At 51.5% G+C, this 24056-nt stretch overlaps 1 protein-coding gene across 7 annotated transcripts in view; it reads left to right on the top strand.

Moving 5' to 3' along the window:
* Positions 1 to 1831: 1831 nt before the first annotated feature.
* VTI1A (vesicle transport through interaction with t-SNAREs 1A) overlaps positions 1832 to 24056 on the top strand; it is a 453761-nt gene continuing 431536 nt past the window's right edge. For 4 of the 7 annotated variants that reach the window (XR_013214399.1, XR_013214398.1, XR_013214397.1 and 1 more), the window contains exons 1-3: positions 1834 to 2215; positions 5585 to 5643; positions 10917 to 11027. Coding sequence is in view for 4 of the 7 variants with exons in the window: in XM_077258023.1 (XP_077114138.1) it covers positions 2122 to 2215; positions 5585 to 5643; positions 10917 to 11027 (264 nt within the window). In the remaining 3 variants the exon portion in view is untranslated. Of the gene's footprint in view, positions 2216 to 5584; positions 5644 to 10916; positions 11028 to 24056 lie in introns of all 7 variants that reach the window. The other 3 variants (XM_077258025.1, XM_077258026.1, XM_077258024.1) reach the window with 3 other exon arrangements.

Genomic DNA, 24056 nt, shown 5'->3' with positions numbered 1-24056 from the left:
ACCGTGCACTGGACACAGCAGAGCAGCGCTGCCGCGGGCCACATGGGCGTCTTATGGAGCGCCCCCAGACACAGGGCCGCGGGGTACTCGGTACCGGGCCTCTCTGGCTCTGTCTTACTCGTACAGACACCACATGACACGACCGTGCACCGGACACACCAGGGCAGTGCTGCCGCGGGCCACATGGGCGTCTTATGGAGCGCCCCCAGACGCAGGGCCGCGGGGTACTCGGTACCGGGCCTCTCTGGCTCTGTCTTACTCGCACAGACGCCACATGACACGACCGTGCACCGGACACAGCAGGGCAGTGCTGCCGCAGGCCACATGGGCGTCTTATGGAGCGCCCCCAGACGCAGGGCCGCGGGGTACTCGGTACCGGGCCTCTCTGGCTCTGTCTTACTCGTACAGACACCACATGACACGTCCGTGCACCGGACACACCAGAGCAGTGCTGCCGCGGGCCACATGGGCGTCTTATGGAGCGCCCCCAGACGCAGGGCCGCGGGGTACTCGGTATCGGGCCTCTCTGGCTCTGTCTTACTTGTACAGACCCCACATGACACGTCCGTGCACCGGACACACCAGAGCAGTGCTGCCACGGGCCACATGGGCGTCTTATGGAGCGCCCCCAGACGCAGGGCCGCGGGGTACTCGGTACCGGGCCTCTCTGGCTCTGTCTTACTCGTACAGACACCACATGACACGTCCGTGCACCGGACACACCAGGGCAGTGACTGCCGCGGGCCACATGGGCGTCTTATGGAGCGCCCCCAGACGCAGGGCCGCGGGGTACTCGGTACCGGGCCTCTCTGGCTCTGTCTTACTCGTACAGACGCCACATGACACGACCGTGCACCGGACACACCAGGGCAGTGCTGCCGCGGGCCACATGGGCGTCTTATGGAGCGCCCCCAGACGCAGGGCCGCGGGGTACTCGGTACCGGGCCTCTCTGGCTCTGTCTTACTCGTACAGACGCCACATGACACGACCGTGCACCGGACACAGCAGGGCAGCGCTGCCGCGGGCCACATGGGCGTCTTACATGCGATATTTCAGGCGGACGTCAGAACCTGGGTCGGTTTTTATCCGATTTGAGGATGGAAGTGAATAAATCTGTGAATAGAATCGTTGCCGCTCGGATTGTAAGAAGTGACAAAAAACTTGTACCCGGAACAGTAAAATAATCTGCGTGTGATCCCGGCCGTATGGTGGCGTGCGACCGCTCACTTCTATCATTGTGGGGCACTGGGAGGGATGGTTTATTCTGAGGGGCTCCTTCCCTGGACCCCAGTCATGGGCGCTCCGGCTGTCCCTGGTGCTGTCAGTAGTGGCCCTATGGCTGCTCACTACGAGGGCCACTGAGCAGACGGAGTGGGCAATGTCTGCGGCCAGCTGTGTGTTTGCTCGCTGGGCCTCATCTTGTGCACGCACATTGATTATAGGGGCTTCAAGATGTCAGTCACCATAGCGGGGTCACATGGAGGCTCTCCAGCTGATCGGTTACTATGGTATTGGTTACTAGGAGTATGCAATAGGTAAACCAATCAAATGGCAGCTTTCATTTTCCACATCCAGGTTGCAAAAAATAAAAATTGAATCTGGTGCTGATTGGTTGCTCTAGAAAGTGCTTGCTAGGGGTATTGATTAGAGCAGCCAATCGTATTACAGCTCTCTACTAAAATAACCAATCACATTACTGTTCTTATCTGGAACAACCAATCATATTACAGTTCTCATCTAGAACGCCCAATCACATTATAGCTCTCATCCAGCACAACCAATCAGATTACAGCTCTCATTTTGACACCCAGTTTGGAGGATGAGCGCTGAGGGGTGATTGGTTGCTGCGGGCTGCACGCTCTCCTGTAGGACGCGGCCAGGATCCCAGCAGCGGACGCCCTCATCGCTTATTCATGATGGCCGAGTAGTGTCACAGAACTGAGAGCCGTGCGTGACGTCACTCCTCCATCTCCTCTGTCAGTAGCTCGGTGACGGCAGCTGCCGGTTGCTAAGGAAGAACTGGTTGCTAAGGGCGCCGCGGAGCGCTGAGTGAGCGGACCGGCGGAAGTGGTTGGAGAGGAGACTTCCGGTTGTCACTGCTCTCTGCTGTCTGGATAAACATGTCTGCCGAGTTCCAGGGTTATGAGCAGGACTATGGCGTCCTCACAGCCGAGATCACCAACAGGATCGGGAAGATCCCCAAACTGTCAGGAGGTGAGGCCGGGAGAGAGGCAGAGGAGACGACGGAGAGACCCCCATATACCAGGGGAGACTGCTGGGGACAAGGGAGAGACCCCAATATATGAGTGGAGACTGCTGGGGAGAAGGGAGAGACCCCCAGAGATGTGGAGAGACCCCCAAATACGAGGGGAGACTGCTGGGGAGAAGGGAGAGACCCCCAGAGATGTGGAGAGACCCCCAAATACGAGGGGAGACTGCTGGGGACAAGGGAGAGGCCCCAATATACGAGGGGAGACTGCTGGGGAGAAGGGAGAGACCCCCAAATACGAGGGGAGACTGCTGGGGACAAGGGAGAGGCCCCAATATATGAGGGGAGACTGCTGGGGAGAAGGGAGAGGCCCCAATATACGAGGGGAGACTGCTGGGGACAAGGGAGAGACCCCCAGAGATGTGGAGAGACCCCCATATACGAGGGGAGACTGCTGGGGAGAAGGGAGAGACCCCAATATACGAGGGGAGAGTGCTGGGGAGAAGGGAGAGACCCCCAGAGATGTGGAGAGATCCCCATATAGAAGGGGAGACTGCTGGGGAGAAGGGAGAGACCCCAATATATGAGGGGAGAGTGCTGGGGACAAGGGAGAAACCCCAATATACGAGGGGAGACTGCTGGGGAGAAGGGAGAGACCCTCAGAGATGTGGAGAGACCCCCATATAGGAGGGGAGACTGCTGGGGAGAAGGGAGAGACCCCCAGAGATGTGGAGAGACCCCCATATAGGAGGGGAGACTGCTGGGGAGAAGGGAGAGACCCCAATATATGAGGGGAGAGTGCTGGGGAGAAGGGAGAGACCCCCATATACGAGGGGAGACTGCTGGGGAGAAGGGAGAGACCCCCATATACGAGGGGAGACTGCTGGGGACAAGGGAGAGACCCTCAGAGATGTGGAGAGACCCCCATATAGGAGGGGAGACTGCTGGGGACAAGGGAGAGACCCCCAGAGATGTGGAGAGACCCCCATATACGAGGGGAGACTGCTGGGGACAAGGGAGAGACCCTCAGAGATGTGGAGAGACCCCCATAAACAAGGGGAGACTGTTGGGGAGAAGAGAGAGACCCCCAGAGATGTGGAGAGACCCCCGTATATGAGGGGAGAGTGCTGGGGAGAAGGGAGAGGCCCCTGAGACGTGGAGAGACCTCCATTTACAGGGGGAGAGTGCTGGAGAGACTCTCATATACAAGGGGAAACTTCTGGGGAAACGAGGGAGAGACCCCCATACACAAGGGGAGAGTGCTGGAGAGAAGGGAGAGACCACAACGTACAAGAGGAGAATGCTGGGGAGAAGGGAACATGGAATGGGCTGAGTGCCCCAGGGACGGGACGGGCTGAGCGATAGGGGGCGGGCTGAGCGCCTGGGAACAGGGGACGGTCTGAGCGACATTGGACGGGCTGAGCACCCCAGGGACAGGGGATGGGCTGAGCGATAGGGGACGGGCTGAGCGCCCGGGAACAGGGGATGGGCTGAGCGACATTGGACGGGCTGTGCGCCCCAGAGACAGGGGACGGGCTGTGCGCCCCAGAGACAGGGGACGGGCTGTGCGCCCCAGAGACAGGGGACGGGCTGTGCGCCCCAGAGACAGGGGACGGGCTGTGCGCCCCAGAGACAGGGGACGGGCTGTGCGCCCCAGAGACAGGGGACGGGCTGTGCGCCCCAGAGACAGGGGACGGGCTGTGCGCCCCAGAGACAGGGGACGGGCTGTGCGCCCCAGAGACAGGGGACGGGCTGTGCGCCCCAGAGACAGGGGACGGGCTGTGCGCCCCAGAGACAGGGGACGGGCTGTGCGCCCCAGAGACAGGGGACGGGCTGTGCGCCCCAGAGACAGGGGACGGGCTGTGCGCCCCAGAGACAGGGGACGGGCTGTGCGCCCCAGAGACAGGGGACGGGCTGTGCGCCCCAGAGACAGGGGACGGGCTGTGCGCCCCAGAGACAGGGGACGGGCTGTGCGCCCCAGAGACAGGGGACGGGCTGTGCGCCCCAGAGACAGGGGACGGGCTGTGCGCCCCAGAGACAGGGGACGGGCTGTGCGCCCCAGAGACAGGGGACGGGCTGTGCGCCCCAGAGACAGGGGACGGGCTGTGCGCCCCAGAGACAGGGGACGGGCTGTGCGCCCCAGAGACAGGGGACGGGCTGTGCGCCCCAGAGACAGGGGACGGGCTGTGCGCCCCAGAGACAGGGGACGGGCTGTGCGCCCCAGAGACAGGGGACGGGCTGTGCGCCCCAGAGACAGGGGACGGGCTGTGCGCCCCAGGGACAGGGGACGGGCTGTGCGCCCCAGGGACAGGGGACGGGCTGTGCGCCCCAGGGACAGGGGACGGGCTGTGCGCCCCAGGGACAGGGGACGGGCTGTGCGCCCCAGGGACAGGGGACGGGCTGTGCGCCCCAGGGACAGGGGACGGGCTGTGCGCCCCAGGGACAGGGGACGGGCTGTGCGCCCCAGGGACAGGGGACGGGCTGTGCGCCCCAGGGACAGGGGACGGGCTGTGCGCCCCAGGGACAGGGGACGGGCTGTGCGCCCCAGGGACAGGGGACGGGCTGTGCGCCCCAGGGACAGGGGACGGGCTGTGCGCCCCAGGGACAGGGGACGGGCTGTGCGCCCCAGGGACAGGGGACGGGCTGTGCGCCCCAGGGACAGGGGACGGGCTGTGCGCCCCAGGGACAGGGGACGGGCTGTGCGCCCCAGGGACAGGGGACGGGCTGTGCGCCCCAGGGACAGGGGACGGGCTGTGCGCCCCAGGGACAGGGGACGGGCTGTGCGCCCCAGGGACAGGGGACGGGCTGTGCGCCCCAGGGACAGGGGGCGGGCTGTGCGCCCCAGGGACAGGGGGCGGGCTGTGCGCCCCAGGGACAGGGGGCGGGCTGTGCGCCCCAGGGACAGGGGGCGGGCTGTGCGCCCCAGGGACAGGGGGCGGGCTGTGCGCCCCAGGGACAGGGGGCGGGCTGTGCGCCCCAGGGACAGGGGGCGGGCTGTGCGCCCCAGGGACAGGGGGCGGGCTGTGCGCCCCAGGGACAGGGGGCGGGCTGTGCGCCCCAGGGACAGGGGGCGGGCTGTGCGCCCCAGGGACAGGGGGCGGGCTGTGCGCCCCAGGGACAGGGGGCGGGCTGTGCGCCCCAGGGACAGGGGGCGGGCTGTGCGCCCCAGGGACAGGGGGCGGGCTGTGCGCCCCAGGGACAGGGGGCGGGCTGTGCGCCCCAGGGACTGGGAGCGGGCTGAGGGCCCCAGGGACTGGGAGCGGGCTGAGGGCCCCAGGGACAGGGCTGAGCGCCCCAGGGATAGGGGAGGGGCTGAGCGCCCAGGGTCAGGGCATGGGTTGACCGCCCAGTGATCTACACCTTTATTGTTACAGAGGAGAAGAAGCAGATGGTGATGAATGTGGAGAAGCAGCTGGAGGAGGCCAAGGAGCTGGTGAGTGTGTAACCGAGAGCTTCTCACATAGCGCCCCCATCTGCTGAGGAGCCAAACTGGATAACAAACTGCTGGAGTGTTGTCTCTAATGTGATTCCGATCGTGCACATGTATTAAGTTTGTGAACCCTTACAGACGCTGCACATAATGTACCTCATCCAACTACAACTCTCAGTATCTCCTGCCAACTAGCAGTGGTGAAATGCTAGGATTATTGGTTCACCCACCGCTGAGGAGCGATTTCTATTTTACGCTTTTATTTTGGTTTGCTATAAATAATAACTGGATGCAGTAATGTCCGACCCTAGGAGACGGACCTCAGATCCTGACCATCTCCGCTCACACAGCTGGCGTGTTACAGTGTGTCGGTGTAGGTGAGAGCGGCCAGCCCGGGGTCCAGGACAGGAGCTGGATTTGGGCTTCTCTTTTTTGCAGATGATAAACAGGCAGTTTTTAACCTAAAGCAAAACTCCCAGTCCCCGCAGATTTCACAGCACGCACTGTGACACATGGCCGCTGTAAGCCGGACGGGCTCTGTGCCAATGTTAGGCTACCTTCACATTAGCGTCTTTGGGCGCAGTGTCATCGACGCAACCCAAAACGCAATACACAACGCAGCGTTTTTTGACGCATGTGGTCAACGCAGAACAACCCAATAAAAATTAAATAAACCACCATAAATTGCAAGAAAAAAAAAAATGTCACACGCATAAAAAAACAAAAACAAACAACAAACATTGCAAAGAATAAAAAAAAAAATGGGCAGAGAAATTATATACTTACATCTCTTGAAGGCAGAGCTGTGCCTCGTGTACTCTGTTTCCAGACATGCAGGCAAGTGAAAGACAATGCAATCACCCTTTTTTTATATCTATGGGGTGGTCTTGTCACTGTCTAGACGCTTCATCACTTGTTTTTTACTCAAAAGGCGCATGCGTCGAACAACGCGGGTCAACGCAGGCACCTGCGCCCTATGCGTTTTACATAGACAGTAATGTGTTTTTTTGGCGCATTTACGACGCAAGTGCGTTGCATGCATTGTTTACCAGAAATTTGGCGCAGGAAAAATGCAACATGTAGCGTCGGCCGCGCCCTGTCTGGTGCGCCCAAATGACGCATGCGTCGTACAACGCTTGACAACGCATACCAGCGCATGTCGATGCGCCCCCCCATGTTAAAGATAGGGGCGCATGACGCATGCGTCGGTATCCGTCGACGACGCTGCGCCCAAAGACGCTAATGTGAACGTAGCCTAACCTTGTACCAGGACTTCTGTACGCCTAGGTGGGTTTCCAGTTGTATTACATTAAAGGGGTTGTACAGGACTGATATGTTCCTTACGTGTTCTTACAATAGTTCATTAATATGAGATCGTGGGGGTCCCACACCCGTCACTTCCACCAATCAGCTTTGCACAGAGCGCCGTACACCATGCAGTGGCTGTTCTTGGTACTGCAGCTCTGATCATTCACTTCAATAGGAGCTGAAAACTTCTTATTGGTGGGGGTGTTAACAAGTAGGAGTCAGTTCACAGGGCTCCTGTCCGGCAGCCTGGGACTACTGAACCAGTGTCCAGCATCTTTTCTATTCAGGTAGTCCTAGTGCAAAAATATATCCCTGTATGTCACAAAGGCAGCTGCTGTCAGAACACTGGGGGAGTTGTAGTTTCATCTAAGGTTAAAGCCGATATGTCACCAGATTTCACAATACAAACTGCATACATTATTCCATAATATATTAGACCTGCTGAGGCTGGTGTACTTATTGTGATAATCAATGTCAGGATGGCAATACAATCATCCCATTATAACGAGCATGCTGTGAGTCCAACCAGAGCTGGGACTCCTTATAACATGGAGCAGGAAAACGTTTTCAAAGCACCATACAGCCATTCTCACATGGAATTCCAGTAAGTACAAGAGATCTAATGTCTGTAGTTTTTATTGGGGAATCTGGTGACTGATCCGCTTTACAGATCACTGGTGGAGACCCTGTTTGGGTTAATGAGCAGCACCGTTCTCCTGTCCTGAACTCACGACTTGTAGCTGCTACCTGCACTGATACGTTGTCACAAGCTGCATCTGTGTGAATGGGATTATGTAAGTTTTCCATCACCAGATATAAATAATTGCTGTTTTAACCACCGCTCCTTTCATTCTTTATCCCTTCATAACACGGATGATTTATGTTTTGTATTTTTATTTTTTTCCTCCCCTTCTTCCTAGAGGCAAAACTTTTTTATTTTTATGCTTTTTTTAATTTTTTTTTAAATTTTTAACTAGTGGATATAAGTGAGTACACAGAGCTCCGCATTGGGTATAAGTGGGTACACAGAGTTCTGCAGTTGGTATAAGTGGGTACACAGAGCTCTGCAGAGGGTATAAATGGGTACACGGAGCTCTGTAGAGGGTATAAGTGGGTACACAGAGCTCTGCAGTGGGTATAAATGGGTACACAGAGCTCCGCAGTGGGTATGTGGGTACACAGAGTTCTGCAGTGGGTATAAGTGGGTACACAGAGCTCTGCAGAGGGTATAAATGGGTACACAGAGCTCTGTAGAGGGTATAAGTGGGTACACAGAGCTCTGCAGTGGGTATAAATGGGTACACAGAGCTCCGCAGTGGGTATAAGTGGGTACACAGAGTTCTGCAGTTGGTATAAGTGGGTACACAGAGCTCTGTAGTGGGTTAAAGTGGGTACACAGAGCTGTGCAGAGGGTATAAATGGGTACACAGAGCTCCGCAGTGGGTATAAGTGGGTACACGGAGCTCTGCAGTGGGTATAAGTGGGTACACGGAGCTCTGCAGTGGGTATAAGTGGGTACACAGAGTTCTGCAGTGGGTATAAGTGGGTACACAAAGCTCCGCAGTGGGTAAAAGTAGGTACACAGAGCTGTGCAGAGGGTATAAATGGGTACACAGAGCTCTGCAGTGGGTATAAGTGGGTACACAGAGGAAGAGATTCTCGAAACGCGCGTCAGGGGGTACGTTGTGGCAGTCTTGATTGTGGGTAATTATGGTTTTTCATTAGCCTAAATACTCTTTTTTTACTCTAGTCCATATATGATTATGATGTGCAGAGGAATATCTCTATATAGGACGTCTGAGCAATTGTGCTTATTATATACTGCATTTCATTATTGAAGTAGTTGCACCCAGATCTTTGTTTTGATATGGGTCCAAATGCATATGCACTTTATCACTTGTTTTACTTTCTAGCATTGTGCTATTTATCTATGATGGCTTATTATTGAATATTACTACTGATGGACCTTGTGCATATTTCTGCCCAATGTTTGCTTGTCCATTTTGTACAAATGTCATCCCTTTTTTAAACATGTTTTAATGTTGCTCAATAAAAATCACTTTTATGTGATCTCTTTTTTGGAGGACTATTTTGTAGGTTGTCTCTGACCATTACCAGTTTAATAGAATATATATATATGTTCTGTGCAAAAAGTTTAGGCAGATGGGACATAATGCTGCCACGTTAGATTGCTTTTAAAAAAATAATACTTTATTTTTATCAATTAATATACAGACTGAATGAACAAAAGAAAATGAAAATCCCATCAGTATCTGGTAATTGCCCGTCACCTCCATCATCAGTATCCGGTGACTGCCCGTCACCTCCATCATCAGTATCTGGTGATCGCCCGTCACCTCCATCATCAGTATCTAGTGACCGCCCGTCCCCTCCATCATCAGTATCTGGTGACCGCTCGTTGCCTCCATCATCAGTATCTGGTGACCGCCCGCCTCCTCCATCATCAGTATCTGGTGACTGCCCGTCCCCTCCATCATCAGTATCTGGTGACCGCCCGTCACCTCCATCATCAGTATCTGGTGACCGCCCATCCCCTCCATCATCAGTATCTGGTGATCGCTCGTCACCTCCATCATCAGTATCTGGTGACCGCCCGTCGCCTCCATCATCAGTATCTGGTGATCGCTCGTCATCTCCATCATCAGTATCTGGTGACTGCCTGTCCCCTCCATCATCAGTATCTGGTGACCGCCCGCCTCCTCCATCATCAGTATCTGGTGACTGCCCGTTGCCTCCATTGTCAGTATTTGGTGGCCGCCGTATCTGGTGGCCGCCCGTCGCCTCCATTGTCAGTGTCTGGTGGCCGCCCGTCGCCTCCTTGTCAGTATCTGGTGACCGCCCGTCATCTCCATCATCAGTATCTGGTGACTACCTGTCCCCTCCATCATCAGTATCTGGTGGCCGCCCGTCGCCTCCATTGTCAGTATCTGGTGACCGCCCGTCACTTGTGCACAGGTTATGGAGGATGGTTCTGCACTCGGTACTTATGTTTTTGTGCATGGTTGAATCACTTGGCCTAGCTTCCATGATAAATGTTTGGTTTTGGATGGGTGAAGCTCGGTTGCTGCACTGCTGGACATCTTCTGATTAGGGAAGTATTGATGTGTCTCTTGTGCTGCACAAAGTTTCCTTGGCTGAACCCTGCTTCTATGATTTTGGACATTATTTGAAATGTTTGCCTAGGAGAGACCTCGCTGATGCAGTATCACTGCCTTGTGTCTTGTTGCTGCGCTCTGTCTTTTATGGTGTATGACTGTCTTCCAACTCCTCACCTCTGTAGAAGAGTCGTTCCTCTCACACGGCTGTTTCTGTTTCAGTTAATGCCTGAGTGTCCATCTCCGTATGATCATTATCTCCTATCAGGTATATTTGGTCACTGCTACAACCAACTATAATCCTACAACCTCCCTGACTGCACAAGTGACAGAAGAAGTGATGGAGGCGACCAGATACTGATGATGGAGGGGGTGAGCGGTCACCGGGCCCTCACCGGGTACTGATGACGGAGGCGACGGGCCCTCACCGGGCACTGATGACGGAGGCGACGGGCCCTCACTGTGCAGCCTTTTCTTTACACCTGCCTTCTTTGCGTCTTGCTGTCTTTGAGTTGAGACTAAGATCCCGTCCCGGACAATTACAGGTTCACTGCCTTGTAAGGAATCAGCTGTCCAGAGCCGGGGGCACCACAGTATAGGATAGGGTTGTGTTTTTCTGCCTGCCCCTAATCTCGGATAACCCCTTTAATTTAATGCAGTGGCCCGGCAGAAGAGCAGACAATATGGGGTGTATGGTAGTGGGGTCACCTGTTGCTGTAGCCCCTACAATGAGCGTATGTTGGGGGTACAGGGAGGACGATGACTTTGGCAGGGGCCGGCGGACACGCGGTCAGTGCAGAGTGTCGTGTGGTCACACGTGAGTGATGTACGATGTCCCTTCTGTCCCCACAGCTGGAGCAAATGGACCTGGAGGTTCGGGAGATCCCGGCTCAGAGCAGAGCCATGTACAGCAGCCGCATGAGGAGCTACAAGCAGGAGATGGGCAAGCTGGAGGCCGACTTTGTGAGTTACCACAATACTGACTATCGTCTCCCCGCATTTCAGGGGAAATCGCGCCATGGCCCTCAATGCTAAAGTCCTGCCTTAGTTTGAAGGAGTCGTTTTGTGTCTGCAGCTCCTATACAGACCAATGTGTCTCCATGGTGACCGAATACAAACAGCATGAGGTCTGATCTTACAATCTTATGTTCTTGTGCTTCATGTAACCTGCAGAGCTTAGAAAAGACAGATATGAAGAGGTTTTATCACATCATATTTATTATGTGTGAAGGGGGTCACATATTTATAATGCATATATAAAACTAACAGTCGGGTGCAGACCTCACGAGCTTACAGTCTACTGGGGTCGGGAATCGTATAGGAGCTGCACACACACACACACAAATGGACGTTTACACTTCACTCATTTTATTTTATAAGAACATAGGGGGAACTCTTTCAGTAAATGTTTTACAGGGTCACCCAGTCTGTGACCCCCGGAGTCCTGAGCAGGCGTATCGCTGTTATTCTTTTATTTCCTAATAGGCAGACATGTGGGGTCTTAGTGGCACGTCCCCTTTAAATGTATTCTGCGCTTTACTTCTGCCGCCAAGTCCAGATCTCGCACTGTGATGTGCGCAGTATATGAGCGGCCCCTCATACCGGGCACTGGACCCCACCCAGCAGGAACTACCTGTCCTGTGTTTATATGATGAATAGCCCCTCTACATGCACGGTGAGTGACGTCGTCCATGCGGTAAGCGGCTCTGTAGGCCGAGCGCCTGGAGAATCCTCTCCACCGTAGCCCGGTGCACACAGCCTCAGTCACAGCCGGGTCTACACATACTCAGCCATCCTGTACCGCTGCCAATAGATATGGCTGTTTGCCTGCTTGTTGTACATGGCAGTATAGCAGTGGAGACTCCTTGTACCCGACAAATAAATAAGCAGCGGCTAGATTGGGTGCTGCCAGAGGGGGAAGGAGACTGATTCTGTCCAGTCAGTTCTGCCTCAGCTGCTAAAAATAGTGAAAGCCATAATAAAAGGGTTATTATTTTTATTCTATAAGACAGCGAATTACCTATAAACAGCATTCAGGACTGTTGGTAAGAGAATTAATTTATGGACCAGCACCTACAGAATCAAACCCTGCCTGTATATAAGCGCTCTGGCCTCGATTCATCATTGTCTTTCCGCCTGTACTTGGAACAAAAAAGATTCCAATAGTAACTTCTTATTTGTGCCTTATTCATTATTTCATTTTATGTTACCTGTGCTTGGTGGTGTCACTTTTCTTTCTTTTTCTGTGTTTGATCTTATGTCCGTGAGTTTCTTTATCCGGATGTTTTCACCTATTTCATGATTTGCGACTTTTTGAAATGTTGAAAGCTTTATTTTGCAGTTGTCCTTCAGTGCTGCAGCGGAGTACATCGCCCGTCTAATCTTATGTTTGCGCAGTTGAAGGCTAACGTGCCACATATTAATGGATCGTGCAACTATTTGCCTTTATTTCTCATGTGGTTTTCGTTCCTTTTTTTTTTTTCCAAACTCTTCCTATTGGCACTTGATGAGTTTTGGGCAAAATCAAAGAGGCTCTTTTTTCCTTCTTTTTCTACCTTTTGCACTCTTTTTTTTTTTTTTTACAGTGCAAACTTACACTGTCCTCTTTACAATGTCGCTCGTTAGTCTCAGTTGGGCAAAATGAGACTAAACAGATTTTGTAGCCCAATTGGGTAAAATATTGCATGAATTGTAAAAGCCACAAATGATGATCAATTAGAATAAAACATATGAAAAAGGAAAATGCGCCTCTAATTTTGAACAAAGAAAAATATGAAGAAATCAATGAAACCTTCTGTAAAGAAAAAAAAAGTGTAAATATAAAAGTCATGATTAAAACCATTTTTACTCCAGAAAAAAAATGGCTTGGAGACAGATAATCGGGGCCCTGGTGCCTTCATAGGGATGTACAGGAGAATTGTGCAGCCTCATTTCCATCTCTGCAAGCATAATTAATGGTATATACCATATTTCATTCTTGTTACTGAGCTGGTCCCTGATGCTGTAAGGTCTTGTCACTAGCTCAGAGTTTTATGATCCATATTGACCTGTAAGCTTGTCTGTTTATCTCTACATTTATTGTCTCCTGCTGTCTTAATTTAATTGATTGATTAACGGGTCAAATTAGTGATAGTTCTAAGAACAGACCCCCTGTGTATTCAGACATATAGCTTTGGGGATGCATTTATGTAGGGGACATTTATGCACATTTTATTCAAGGTCGCAGGAGATATCTCTCCTAACCCTGGCCCTTCTTATAGTAGTAAGTCGAACCCCTCACCTACTACATTGAGAACCCCCTCAAACCTCATTAATATTCTTGCATTCCTTCTGTCTCTTTTAACTGTGCCCTCTGGAATTCACGCTCAGTGTGTAACAAACTCTCCTTCATCGATGACTTCTTCCTTTCTGATTCTCTTAACCTTCTGGCTCTTACTGAAGCAGTCAGAGACCACTGCCGCCGCTGCTGCTGCTCTCATATGGTGGCCTATATTTCTCTCATACCCTGAGATCTGACATCAGACCAGGTGGAGGCGTTGGTCTGCTCCTATCAACCAAATGTACCTTTTAGGTCATCCCCCAAATGCCCTCACTTATCTCCCCTTTTTTTTGGATTCTGCGCTATCAGACTCGACATCCCCTTCTCCCTTTGAGTGGCGGTGGGAGAACATCTCCATTGCTTTTCCCCTCTCCCCATCTGCCACTACCCTTTTATCTTTGACCTCCTCCTTCGGCCTTTCACAGCTTACTAACTCTCCTACACATGAAGACATAAATACTCCTGACCTGGTCTTCTCCCGGCTATGCTCAATGCATGATTTTACCAATTCTCCTCTTCTGCTCTCTGACCACAACCTTGTTTCATTCTCTGTCAATAACTGTCATCCCGCTCAGGTCACCCCAGAAACTTATGAATAATTTTCAGCCATCATTGGCCCCAATCCCCTCTCTCTCATGTCCTGACTCTGCACAGAAACATTATAATGAAACACTGCAACATGCCCTGGATGAAGCTGCATCTCCTACATATAGAACAACACGGCACAGATGACTCTGCAGAAACTCTCACTGTTTCTCTTATTCACTCTCGTCTGGGCTATTGTAACTCTCTACTAATCGGCCTCCCTCTTACCAAACTCTCCCCGCTCCAATCTGTCCTGAATGCTACTGCCAGGATCATATTCCTCACCAACCGTTACACCGATGCCTCTACCTTATGCCAGTCATTGCACTGGTTACCCATCAATATAAACTTATCACCCTCATCCACAAAGCACTCCATGGCTCAGCACCACCCTACATCTCCTCTCTGGTCTCAGTCTACCACCCTACCCGTGCCCTCCGCTCCGCTAATGACCTCAGGTTAGCATCCTCAATAATCAGAACCTCCCACTCCCGTCTCCAAGACTTCTCATGTGCTGCGTCGATTCTCTAGAATGCATTACCTAGGTTAATACGATTAATCCCCGATACCCACAGCTTTAAGCGTGCCCTAAAAACTCATTTGTTCAGACTGGCCTACCACCTCAACAGATTAACCTAACTATCCCTGTGTGGCCCATTCAAAATTTTCTTCAAAACCAGGTTCCTCGTATCATGTTCTCATACGCTTTATGCATTTAATAGCCCTCTGTGTCTGTACTTTTATACATTTTTACCGGTTCATGCAGCTTTACATGAACACCCGATCCTAACACTATGGCTGGTCCGAACAACGAAAGCAATTGTTACCATCCACCTCTCGTGTCTCCCTTTTCCCCATAGATTGTAGCTTGCGAGCAGCAGGGCCCTCATTCCTCTTGGTATCTGGTGGATTTACGTTATTATTGTTATGCTGTAATGTCTGTTGTCTGTACAAATCCCCTCTAAAATGTAAAGTGCTGCGGAATATGTCGGCGCTATAGAAATAAATTGATTATTATTATTGTGAACCAGGCAGCGCCTTGTTATGAAGGCTCGGTGCACAGCGCCTCCTAGTGGAGCTCAGAGGGAATTAGACTGACGATGTGTTTGCTTTTTTAGGTCACATTGTTGCTGGTTTTTATATTTTTTTTTACTTAAAATCCATAACAATCAACTCATGTGTCATTGCTGGCCTCATGTGTCTCTGGGCTCCGTTTTGGGGCAGCAGCAGGGAATATAATGCAGTTTTGGAGGATGGAAAGTACTGTCAAAAGTTTTTAGGCAGGCACCAAAAAAAAGACAGTCGTGCGGAAAATGATCACAGAGTGCCTCCGTCTGCTCCGTGTCCTAAAGCTTGATGTGAACCTGGCCTTACTTTGCAGCCCGGTTTCCACACCTGTACGTCCATTCGATGCGTCGTATTCAAGGCGGATCTCTGTGTTCGTCACATGGCGGCTCCGCTCTGGTGCTGCTGGCGATCTTGTGTAATCCATTGATTGACCTAGGGTGCACATTTTCGTGTCTGCGGCTTCCATGATCTGAGCTTCTTGCAGATCGCTCCAGTTACAATGCAGAGAGTGAAATCCCGGACATAAAACCCGTGTAACAACTGCAGATTCTGCTGCGGACACCACACAAAATCCCCAGCTATCTGCATCATGTGCATCATAGCCACAAAAACCTCTTTGACATTACTATGTCGATATAAAGGGCTACAGTTAGCCCGTACAGGAAAAAAGATGTACCCACTCAAGGAAACATACTTACAAGGAGAAACAAGAGTTCTTTTGGGTATTGAAAGGTAAAAGCCAGAAAGGCTTTTTCTACACCCGGCCCAGAACCCCCCAACTCCTGCCCGTGGTAAGTGTTTGCCGGTCCTATATGGTACCATATATTTTTCTCTATCTTTTGGTCACTACATATCTAAGATCTACTCTGGACAGGGCAAACCTACCTGTGCCATATTTCGCTGCACATGCACTTTATGATTGAACGGATTGTCTGGCACTGAGGGGCAAATGTTGTTGGAGGCTTCTGGTTACCCTGGTAATTGTTTCTGCACATGTATCACTTTATCTGATTTCTTTTCTGTATTTATCAGTGTTAATGATATGTAATGTGAACTTTCAATAAACTCTGGCTTTTACCTTTCAATACCCAAAAGAACTCTTGTTTCTCCTTGTAAGTATCTTGTGCATCGTGTACGTGGCGAGCTCAGCGCCTGATGCAGAAGTTCTGATCTCCTCTTCTGTCCTTCTGGATAAATGGTCAGAGGAACATTGCTGCAGTTATTAGGACAGCGATCATCAGTCGCCTTTTCTGAGTGATCGCTGGCTCCTACACAGGTAATACACATGTGCTTTCAATCACTGGAAGCTTAAAGTGATCGTGAGGACGTTCAATGATTTGCACTTTGCACATGTGCCCCATCCCTCTTATAATGGCGTTTTTACGTAAGTCACCCTCCTGCAGAAAAAGAGCCTTGATTGACCATAAAACTTATGGATCTGCAAGCATTTAAGTCCCATCTGCTCAAAGTAATCTTCTGCAGAATTCAGTCTGGGGTGTTGGCGACTTTGGCCATGACGCATCTCGTGGGGAACGATCGCTCTGCACCACGTCTACCCAGAAGATCAGCGACCACGACAAGTAAAAAAAAAATCCAACCCTTCCCCCTTTTTGGAGTTTTCTTGTGGCAGTACCCTGCTGTCACAATATGGCACCATTCACTTGCATGGAGCTGTGATGTAGCAGTGGTGTACAGCGATCTATGGCTGCACTACTTGTCGTGTTAATAGTCGCCGTGTAGCCCCTGCCTTGTTCTTACCGACTAACCTGACTTCTACAATTGTCCCAATACAGTGTGCAATGTTGTCTGCAGCATATTTACACCTGGAGATGTTTTGCCGACCATTAATGATTTGTATGCCCACTTGTAAGATGCATTAGATGGGTGATTGACACGGTGCTGCATGGTGAGAGTGATTGGCATGGGGCCGCATGGTGAGACTGGCATGGTGCTGCATGGTAGGAGTGATTGACATGGGGCTGCATGGTGGGAGTGATTGACACGGGGCTGCATGGTGGGAGTGATTGACACGGGGCCGCATGGTGGGAGTGATTGACATGGGGGGCCGCATGGTGGGAGTGATTGACGTGGGGCCGCATGGTGGGAGTGATTGACATGGGGTCACATGGTGGGAGTGATTGACACAAGGGCCGCATGGTGGGAGTGATTGACATGGGGCCGTATGGTGGGAGTGATTGACATGGGGCCGCATGGTGGGAGTGATTGACATGGGGCTGCATGGTGGGAGTGATTGACATGGGGGCCGAATGGTGGGAGTGATTGACATGGGGCCGCATGGTGGGAGTGATTGACATGAGGCCGCATGGTGGGAGTGATTGACATGGGGCCGCATGGTGAGACTGGCATGGTGCTGCATGGTGGGAGTGATTGACATGGGGGCCGCATGGTGGGAGTGATTGACATGGGGCCGCATGGTGAGACTGGCATGGTGCTGCATGGTGGGAGTGATTGACATGGGGCCGCATGGTGGGAGTGATTGACATGAGGCTGCATGGTGGGAGTGATTGACATGGGGCCGCATGGTGGGAGTGATTGACATGGGGCCGCATGGTGAGACTGGCATGGTGCTGCATGGTGGGAGTGATTGACATGGGGGCCGAATGGTGGGAGTGATTGACATGGGGCCGCATGGTGGGAGTGATTGACATGGGGTCGTATGGTGGGAGTGATTGACATGGGGCTGCATGGTGCAGTGATTGACATGGGGTTGCATGGTGAGAGTGATTGACATGGGGCCGCATGGTGGGAGTGATTGACATGGGGTTGCATGGTGGGAGTGATTGACATGGGGGCCGCATGGTGGGAGTGATTGACATGGGGGCCGCATGGTGGGAGTGATTGACATGGGGGCCGCATGGTGGGAGTGATTGACATGGGGCCGCATGGTGGGAGTGATTGACATGGGGGCCGCATGGTGGGAGTGATTGACATGGGGCCGCATGGTGAGACTGGCATGGTGCTGCATGGTAGGAGTGATTGGCATGGTGAGAGTGATTGACATGGGGGCTGCATGGTGGGAGTGATTGACGTGGGGCCGCATGGTGGGAGTGATTGACATGGGGCCGCATGGTGGGAGTGATTGACATGGGGTTGCATGATGGGACTGATTGGCATGGTGAGAGTGATTGACATGGGGCTGCATGGTGAGAGTGATTGACATGGGGTTTCATGGTGGGAGTGATTGACATGGGGCTGCATGGTGCAGTGATTGACGTGGGGTCACATGGTGGGAGTGATTGACGTGGGGCCGCATGGTGCAGTGATTGACGTGAGGCCGCATGGTGGGAGTGATTGACATGGGGCCGCATGGTGGGAGTGATTGACATGGGGCCGCATGGTGGGAGTGATTGATATGGGGCCGCATGGTGGGAGTGATTGACATGGGGCTGCACAGAAAAAAGTCCCGAAGATTTCCAGAGAAGCAGATCACAATTCACGTGGGTAATATGTGGCGCCGTCCTGTGTCCTTGGCTACGGACCCTCTGTGTTACAAGGTAGTGGACATGCAATGCTATAGTCTTTGGTCGCACTGTGTCCTCCAGGGTGGGGGGTGTCGGTGGAGCCCCCTCCCCGACTTTCCTATGCTCAGATGAGGGTTTTCTCACGCGGGTCGGATACACAGTCTGCACTATATATTAAGCAGCACAGAGGATTTCATGATTGAAGCTGCTGATCTGCCCTTTACGGAGCAGAAGTCTGTGCTGAATCTGCCCCATCGGAGGCTGAATCTGCCCCATCGGAGGCTGAATCTGCCCCATCGGATGCTGAATCTGCCCCCTCGGATGCTGAATCTGCCCCCTCGGATGCTGAATCTGCCCCTTCGGATGCTGAATCTGCCCCCTCGGATGCTGAATCTGCCCCATCGGATGCTGAATCTGCCCCATCGGATGCTGAATCTGCCCCATCGGATGCTGAATCTGCCCCATCGGATGCTGAATCTGCCCCCTCGGATGCTGAATCTGCCCCCTCGGATGCTGATCTTCGCGCTGCTGACTTGCTATGGGATATTCGTCATATCCTACCATCCTACCACTTGTGCACCTCAGAGGTAGACGAGGGTTGTCCCCATCACCGGATTTCACAGAATCAGACGCCTGAAAACAATGCGGAAAACTTCACTCCAGAGTCCAGGACTTTGTGGATTTCATGGAGGAGTTTCTTTAATAATTGAGATTCTGTAAAATAAGGAGCGATACGAGAAGAGGGATCCGGTGCTCCCCGTCCGTTTTCTTGCAAAGTAGAGTTATTACAATTTATTTCTTTGCTTTGGTTGGAATAGAGCGTTCCTGCAGTCGCCTGCCGCACAGTAATCATCTGGGTGCACACTGTCTGCGCGGCGGTGATAAGCCCTGCAGTGCCGGCCGCTGGCCTCTGGGTGGCACTCTTGCTGCTTTCCTCGTCGCCCCCGTTTCATGTGCGGCTTATTATTTGGCTATGACTCCATATTACTGTCTGATGAATTATAGATTTCTGCTGGGATTTGCATTCCTATATTGGCTGAAGACATGGTGTTGAATGTTTTATTAACCATCCCAATGCAACTGTCAGCCTATTAAAGAGATCCAGTGGACCCTGCGTAGAGGGATAAGCCAGAATACATCCATTTCGTCAAATTGTCTTCTCCGTTGTTTGTTGCTTTGCCGCCGACACTGATTTTTTTTTTTTTGATGAGGGGGTTTTATTTTAAGCTAAATCTGCGGCCATTTCTAAATTACGGTCAGATTAGAATTGTGGCATTTAGGAAGATGAAACGTCTCATTGTGAGCGGATTGGATTTGGTGGAGGTGAACGCAATGAATGGATTTCCCTCATTGTGTTCTGCTCTCGAGCGATAACGGTGTAATCTACGGCGCGGCGTTCCAGCGCGGACCTCGCCAGCCACACGTGAGCCAGGCGTATGTGTGGGAGGGGGGCACATACTTTCCACTCTCCCGGCCGGCGTCATTCCTTGTTAACCACTTTCCTTCCCTCTCACATTTTCCACCATTATGGCCGCCCTGACACGACGGACCACAAAGCTTTCCCAGATCCAGATACATTCACAAAAACTCTTTAAATAAAAAAGTCGCCACATATAAAACCTTTAAAAATGGAGGCCGATGAATGTGCCGTGGCCCCATAGTCTTCTGAACGTGGCGTGGAGCCCGTGTGTAGGCGAGATGTGGCCACGAGCGCTCCGGGTATATATAATAAATATTCTTAATGTCTCTCTGCTGGGGAAAGTATTGTTATCTTCCTTTTATAGTGGAAAAAGTGACACCATGCCCAATGCCCAGATCTGAGAGGAGAATCGTTTGATGTCTGGGGTCTATATATTCAGCGTGTACCTGGCATGTGCAAAAGTCAAGATGTGAACTGAACCTTAGATGTGAACCTCCATCCGGCCAGCGCTGCTGTAGAGTCTGTTGGCCATTTCCTTTAGTTATATGTTGTGTAGAGGGCAAAAAACCCCACATCCATCCAGTAATAGAGATCTGCGAGTCAGTCCAAGGGGCGTTCAGACTTCAGAAAGTTTCACATAACAGTAATCTGATCACAAGTGATCGGCTGCGCTCTGTGGTCACCCTACAATAAGAGATTCTTTTCCCTGCAGCGCCACCACAGGTGAAGTGAAGTAGTACACCATGTCCATTCACATCAATAGACTATGGCCCCAATTCCTTCGTTAGCCTTAAAGAGAGCAGGAATAAAATCTGCTGGATTTTTTTAAAAGGCGGTTAATAAATTGGGGCCATCTTATCAGTGGTGGGCGCCTCCGTGCACCTCGCCAGAAATGTTACTCCATTCAGACACTTGAGTAACATTTCTCACCGATCGGCACTTTTGCCGAATTTGATGGGCGGCTGTAGCCGCACACTGATTTGCCCTGTCCCTGTCCAGTCACCGCCCTGACTTGCTCTGTCCCCGCCCTGACTTGCTCTGTCACTGTTATGATCCTTAGTGGTTGAGGATCACAAATTACTCCAGCTAAGTAACAAACATAGGACAAGCTCTAGGGAGGTGGTAAACTGGACTGACCGCAAATCTGAACCTATCCAAACACACTAGAAGTAGCCGGTGAACGTGTCTAAAATCCTAGACGTCTCGAGCCAGCCTGAGAAACTAACTACCCCTAGAGAGAGAGAAAGACCTCACTTGCCTCCAGAGAAATAATCCCCAAAGATATAGAAGCCCCCAACAAATAATAATGGTGAGGTAAGAGGAAGGCACATACAAAGGGGTGAAAGCAGATTCAGCAAATGAGGCCCACTAATACTAGATAGCAGAAAATAGAAAAGGGGTCTGTGCGGTCAGTAAAAAACCCTTACAAAATATCCACACTGAGATTTCCAGAACCCCCGCACCAACTAACGGTGTGGGGGGAGAAACTCAGTCCCCTAGAGCAACCAGCAAGCGAGGGAATCACATTTTAGCAAGCTGGACAAGAAACATGATGAATGCTGATAATCAAAAAATGAACAAACAAAAACTTAGCTTGTCTTGGAGAGACTGGGAGCAAGGTAGTCACAAGGAATCTGAAGAGCACTGAATACATTGATAGCAGGCAAGGAACTGAGTATCCAGGTGAGCTAAATAGGAAACCAGCCAAGGATAACGAACCAGCTGATGCTGCCAACATGCAGAAAGACAACACTACACAGTACCGCTTGTGACCACTAGAGGGAGCCCCCAAAAATAGAGTTCACAACAGTACCCCCCCCTTGAGGAGGGGTCACCGAACCCTCATCAAGACCCCCAGGGCGATCAGGATGAGCCGCGTGGAAGGCACGAACCAAATCGGCCGCATGAACATCAGAGGCGACAACCCAGGAATTATCTTCCTGACCATAGCCCTTCCACTTAACCAAATACTGACGCCTCCGTCTAGAGATATGAGAATCCAAAATCTTCTCCACCACGTACTCCAATTCGCCCTCGACCAGCACCGGAGCAGGAAGCTCAACAGAAGGAACCACAGGTACCACATACCTCCGCAACAATGACCTATGGAACACATTATGAATGGCAAACGATGCTGGGAGATCCAAACGAAAAGACACCGGGTTAAGGATTTCCAAGATCTTATAAGGACCGATGAAGCGAGGCTTGAATTTAGGAGAGGAGACTTTCATAGGAACATACCGAGAAGACAGCCACACCAAATCCCCAACACGAAGTCGGGGACCCACACCGCGGCGGCGGTTGGCAAAGCGCTGAGCCTTCTCCTGTGACAACCTCAAATTGTCCACCACATGGTTCCAAATCTGCTGCAACCTATCCACCACAGAATCCACCCCAGGACAGTCAGAAGGCTCAACCTGACCCGAGGAAAAACGAGGATGGAAACCAGAATTGCAGAAAAAAGGCGAAACCAAAGTAGCAGAACTAGCCCGATTATTAAGGGCAAACTCGGCCAATGGCAAAAAAGTCACCCAATCATCCTGATCAGCAGAAACAAAACATCCCAAATAAGTTTCCAACGTCTGATTAGTTCGCTCGGTTTGGCCATTAGTCTGAGGATGGAAGGCCGACGAAAAAGACAAATCAATGCCCATCTTAGCACAAAAAGTCCGCCAAAACCTGGACACAAACTGGGATCCTCTATCAGACACAATATTTTCAGGAATGCCGTGCAAGCGAACAACATTCTGAAAAAATAGAGGAACCAAATCGGAGGAAGAAGGCAACTTAGGCAAGGGCACCAAATGGACCATCTTGGAAAAACGATCACACACCACCCAGATGACAGACATTTTCTGAGATACTGAAAGATCCGAAATAAAATCCATGGAAATGTGCGTCCAAGGCCTCTTCGGAACAGGCAAAGGCAAAAGCAAACCGCTGGCACGAGAACAGCAAGGCTTAGCCCGAGCACAAATCCCACAAGACTGCACAAAGGAACGCACATCCCGCGACAAGGAAGGCCACCAGAAGGACCTAGCCACCAAATCTCTGGTACCAAAAATCCCAGGATGACCCGCCAAAACACCGAAGAATGGACCTCGGAAATAACTCTGCTGGTCCATCTATCCGGGACAAACAGTCTCTCTGGTGGACAACGGTCAGGTCTATCCGCCTGAAATTTCGGCAGCACTCGTCGCAAATCTGGGGAAATGGCAGACAAAATCACTCCCTCTCTGAGAATACCAGCCGGCTCAGAAACTCCCGGAGAGTCAGGCACAAAACTCCTAGAAAGTGCATCAGCTTTCACGTTCTTCGAACCAGGCAGGTATGAGACCACGAAGTTGAAACGGGAGAAAAACAACGACCAACGAGCCTGTCTAGGATTCAGGCGCTTGGCAGATTCAAGATAAATCAGATTTTTGTGATCAGTCAAGACCACCACACGATGTTTAGCTCCTTCGAGCCAATGTCGCCACTCCTCAAATGCCCACTTCATAGCCAACAACTCCCGATTACCAACATCATAATTCCGCTCGGCAGGCGAAAACTTTCTTGAAAATAAAGCACATGGCTTCATCACAGAGCCATCAGAGCTTCTCTGCGACAAAACAGCCCCTGCTCCAATCTCAGAAGCATCAACCTCGACCTGGAAGGGGAGAGAGACATCTGGCTGACATAAGACTGGAGCTGAAGAAAACCGGTGCTTCAGCTCCCGAAAGGCCTCCACGGCCGCAGGAGACCAATTAGTCACATCAGAACCCTTCTTGGTCAAATCCGTCAAAGGTTTAACCACGCTAGAAAAATTAGCGATGAAACGACGGTAAAAATTAGCAAAACCCAAGAACTTCTGAAGACTCTTAACAGACGTGGGCTGAGTCCAGTCATGAATAGCCTGGACCTTGACTGGGTCCATCTCCACAGTAGAAGGAGAAAAAATAAAACCCAAAAAGGAGACCTTCTGTACTCCGAAGAGACATTTTGAGCCCTTCACAAATAAAGCATTAGCACGCAAGACCTGAAACACCATCCTGACCTGCTTCACATGGGACTCCCAATCATCAGAAAAGACCAAAATGTCATCCAGATAAACAATCATAAATTTATCCAGATATTCT

This window comes from Ranitomeya variabilis, chromosome 4, assembly GCF_051348905.1.
Source record: "Ranitomeya variabilis isolate aRanVar5 chromosome 4, aRanVar5.hap1, whole genome shotgun sequence".
In the NCBI taxonomy this organism is placed as follows: Eukaryota; Metazoa; Chordata; class Amphibia; order Anura; family Dendrobatidae; genus Ranitomeya; species Ranitomeya variabilis.
Note: the sequence above shows the minus strand (reverse complement) of the source record. Positions and strands in the feature narration are given on the sequence as shown.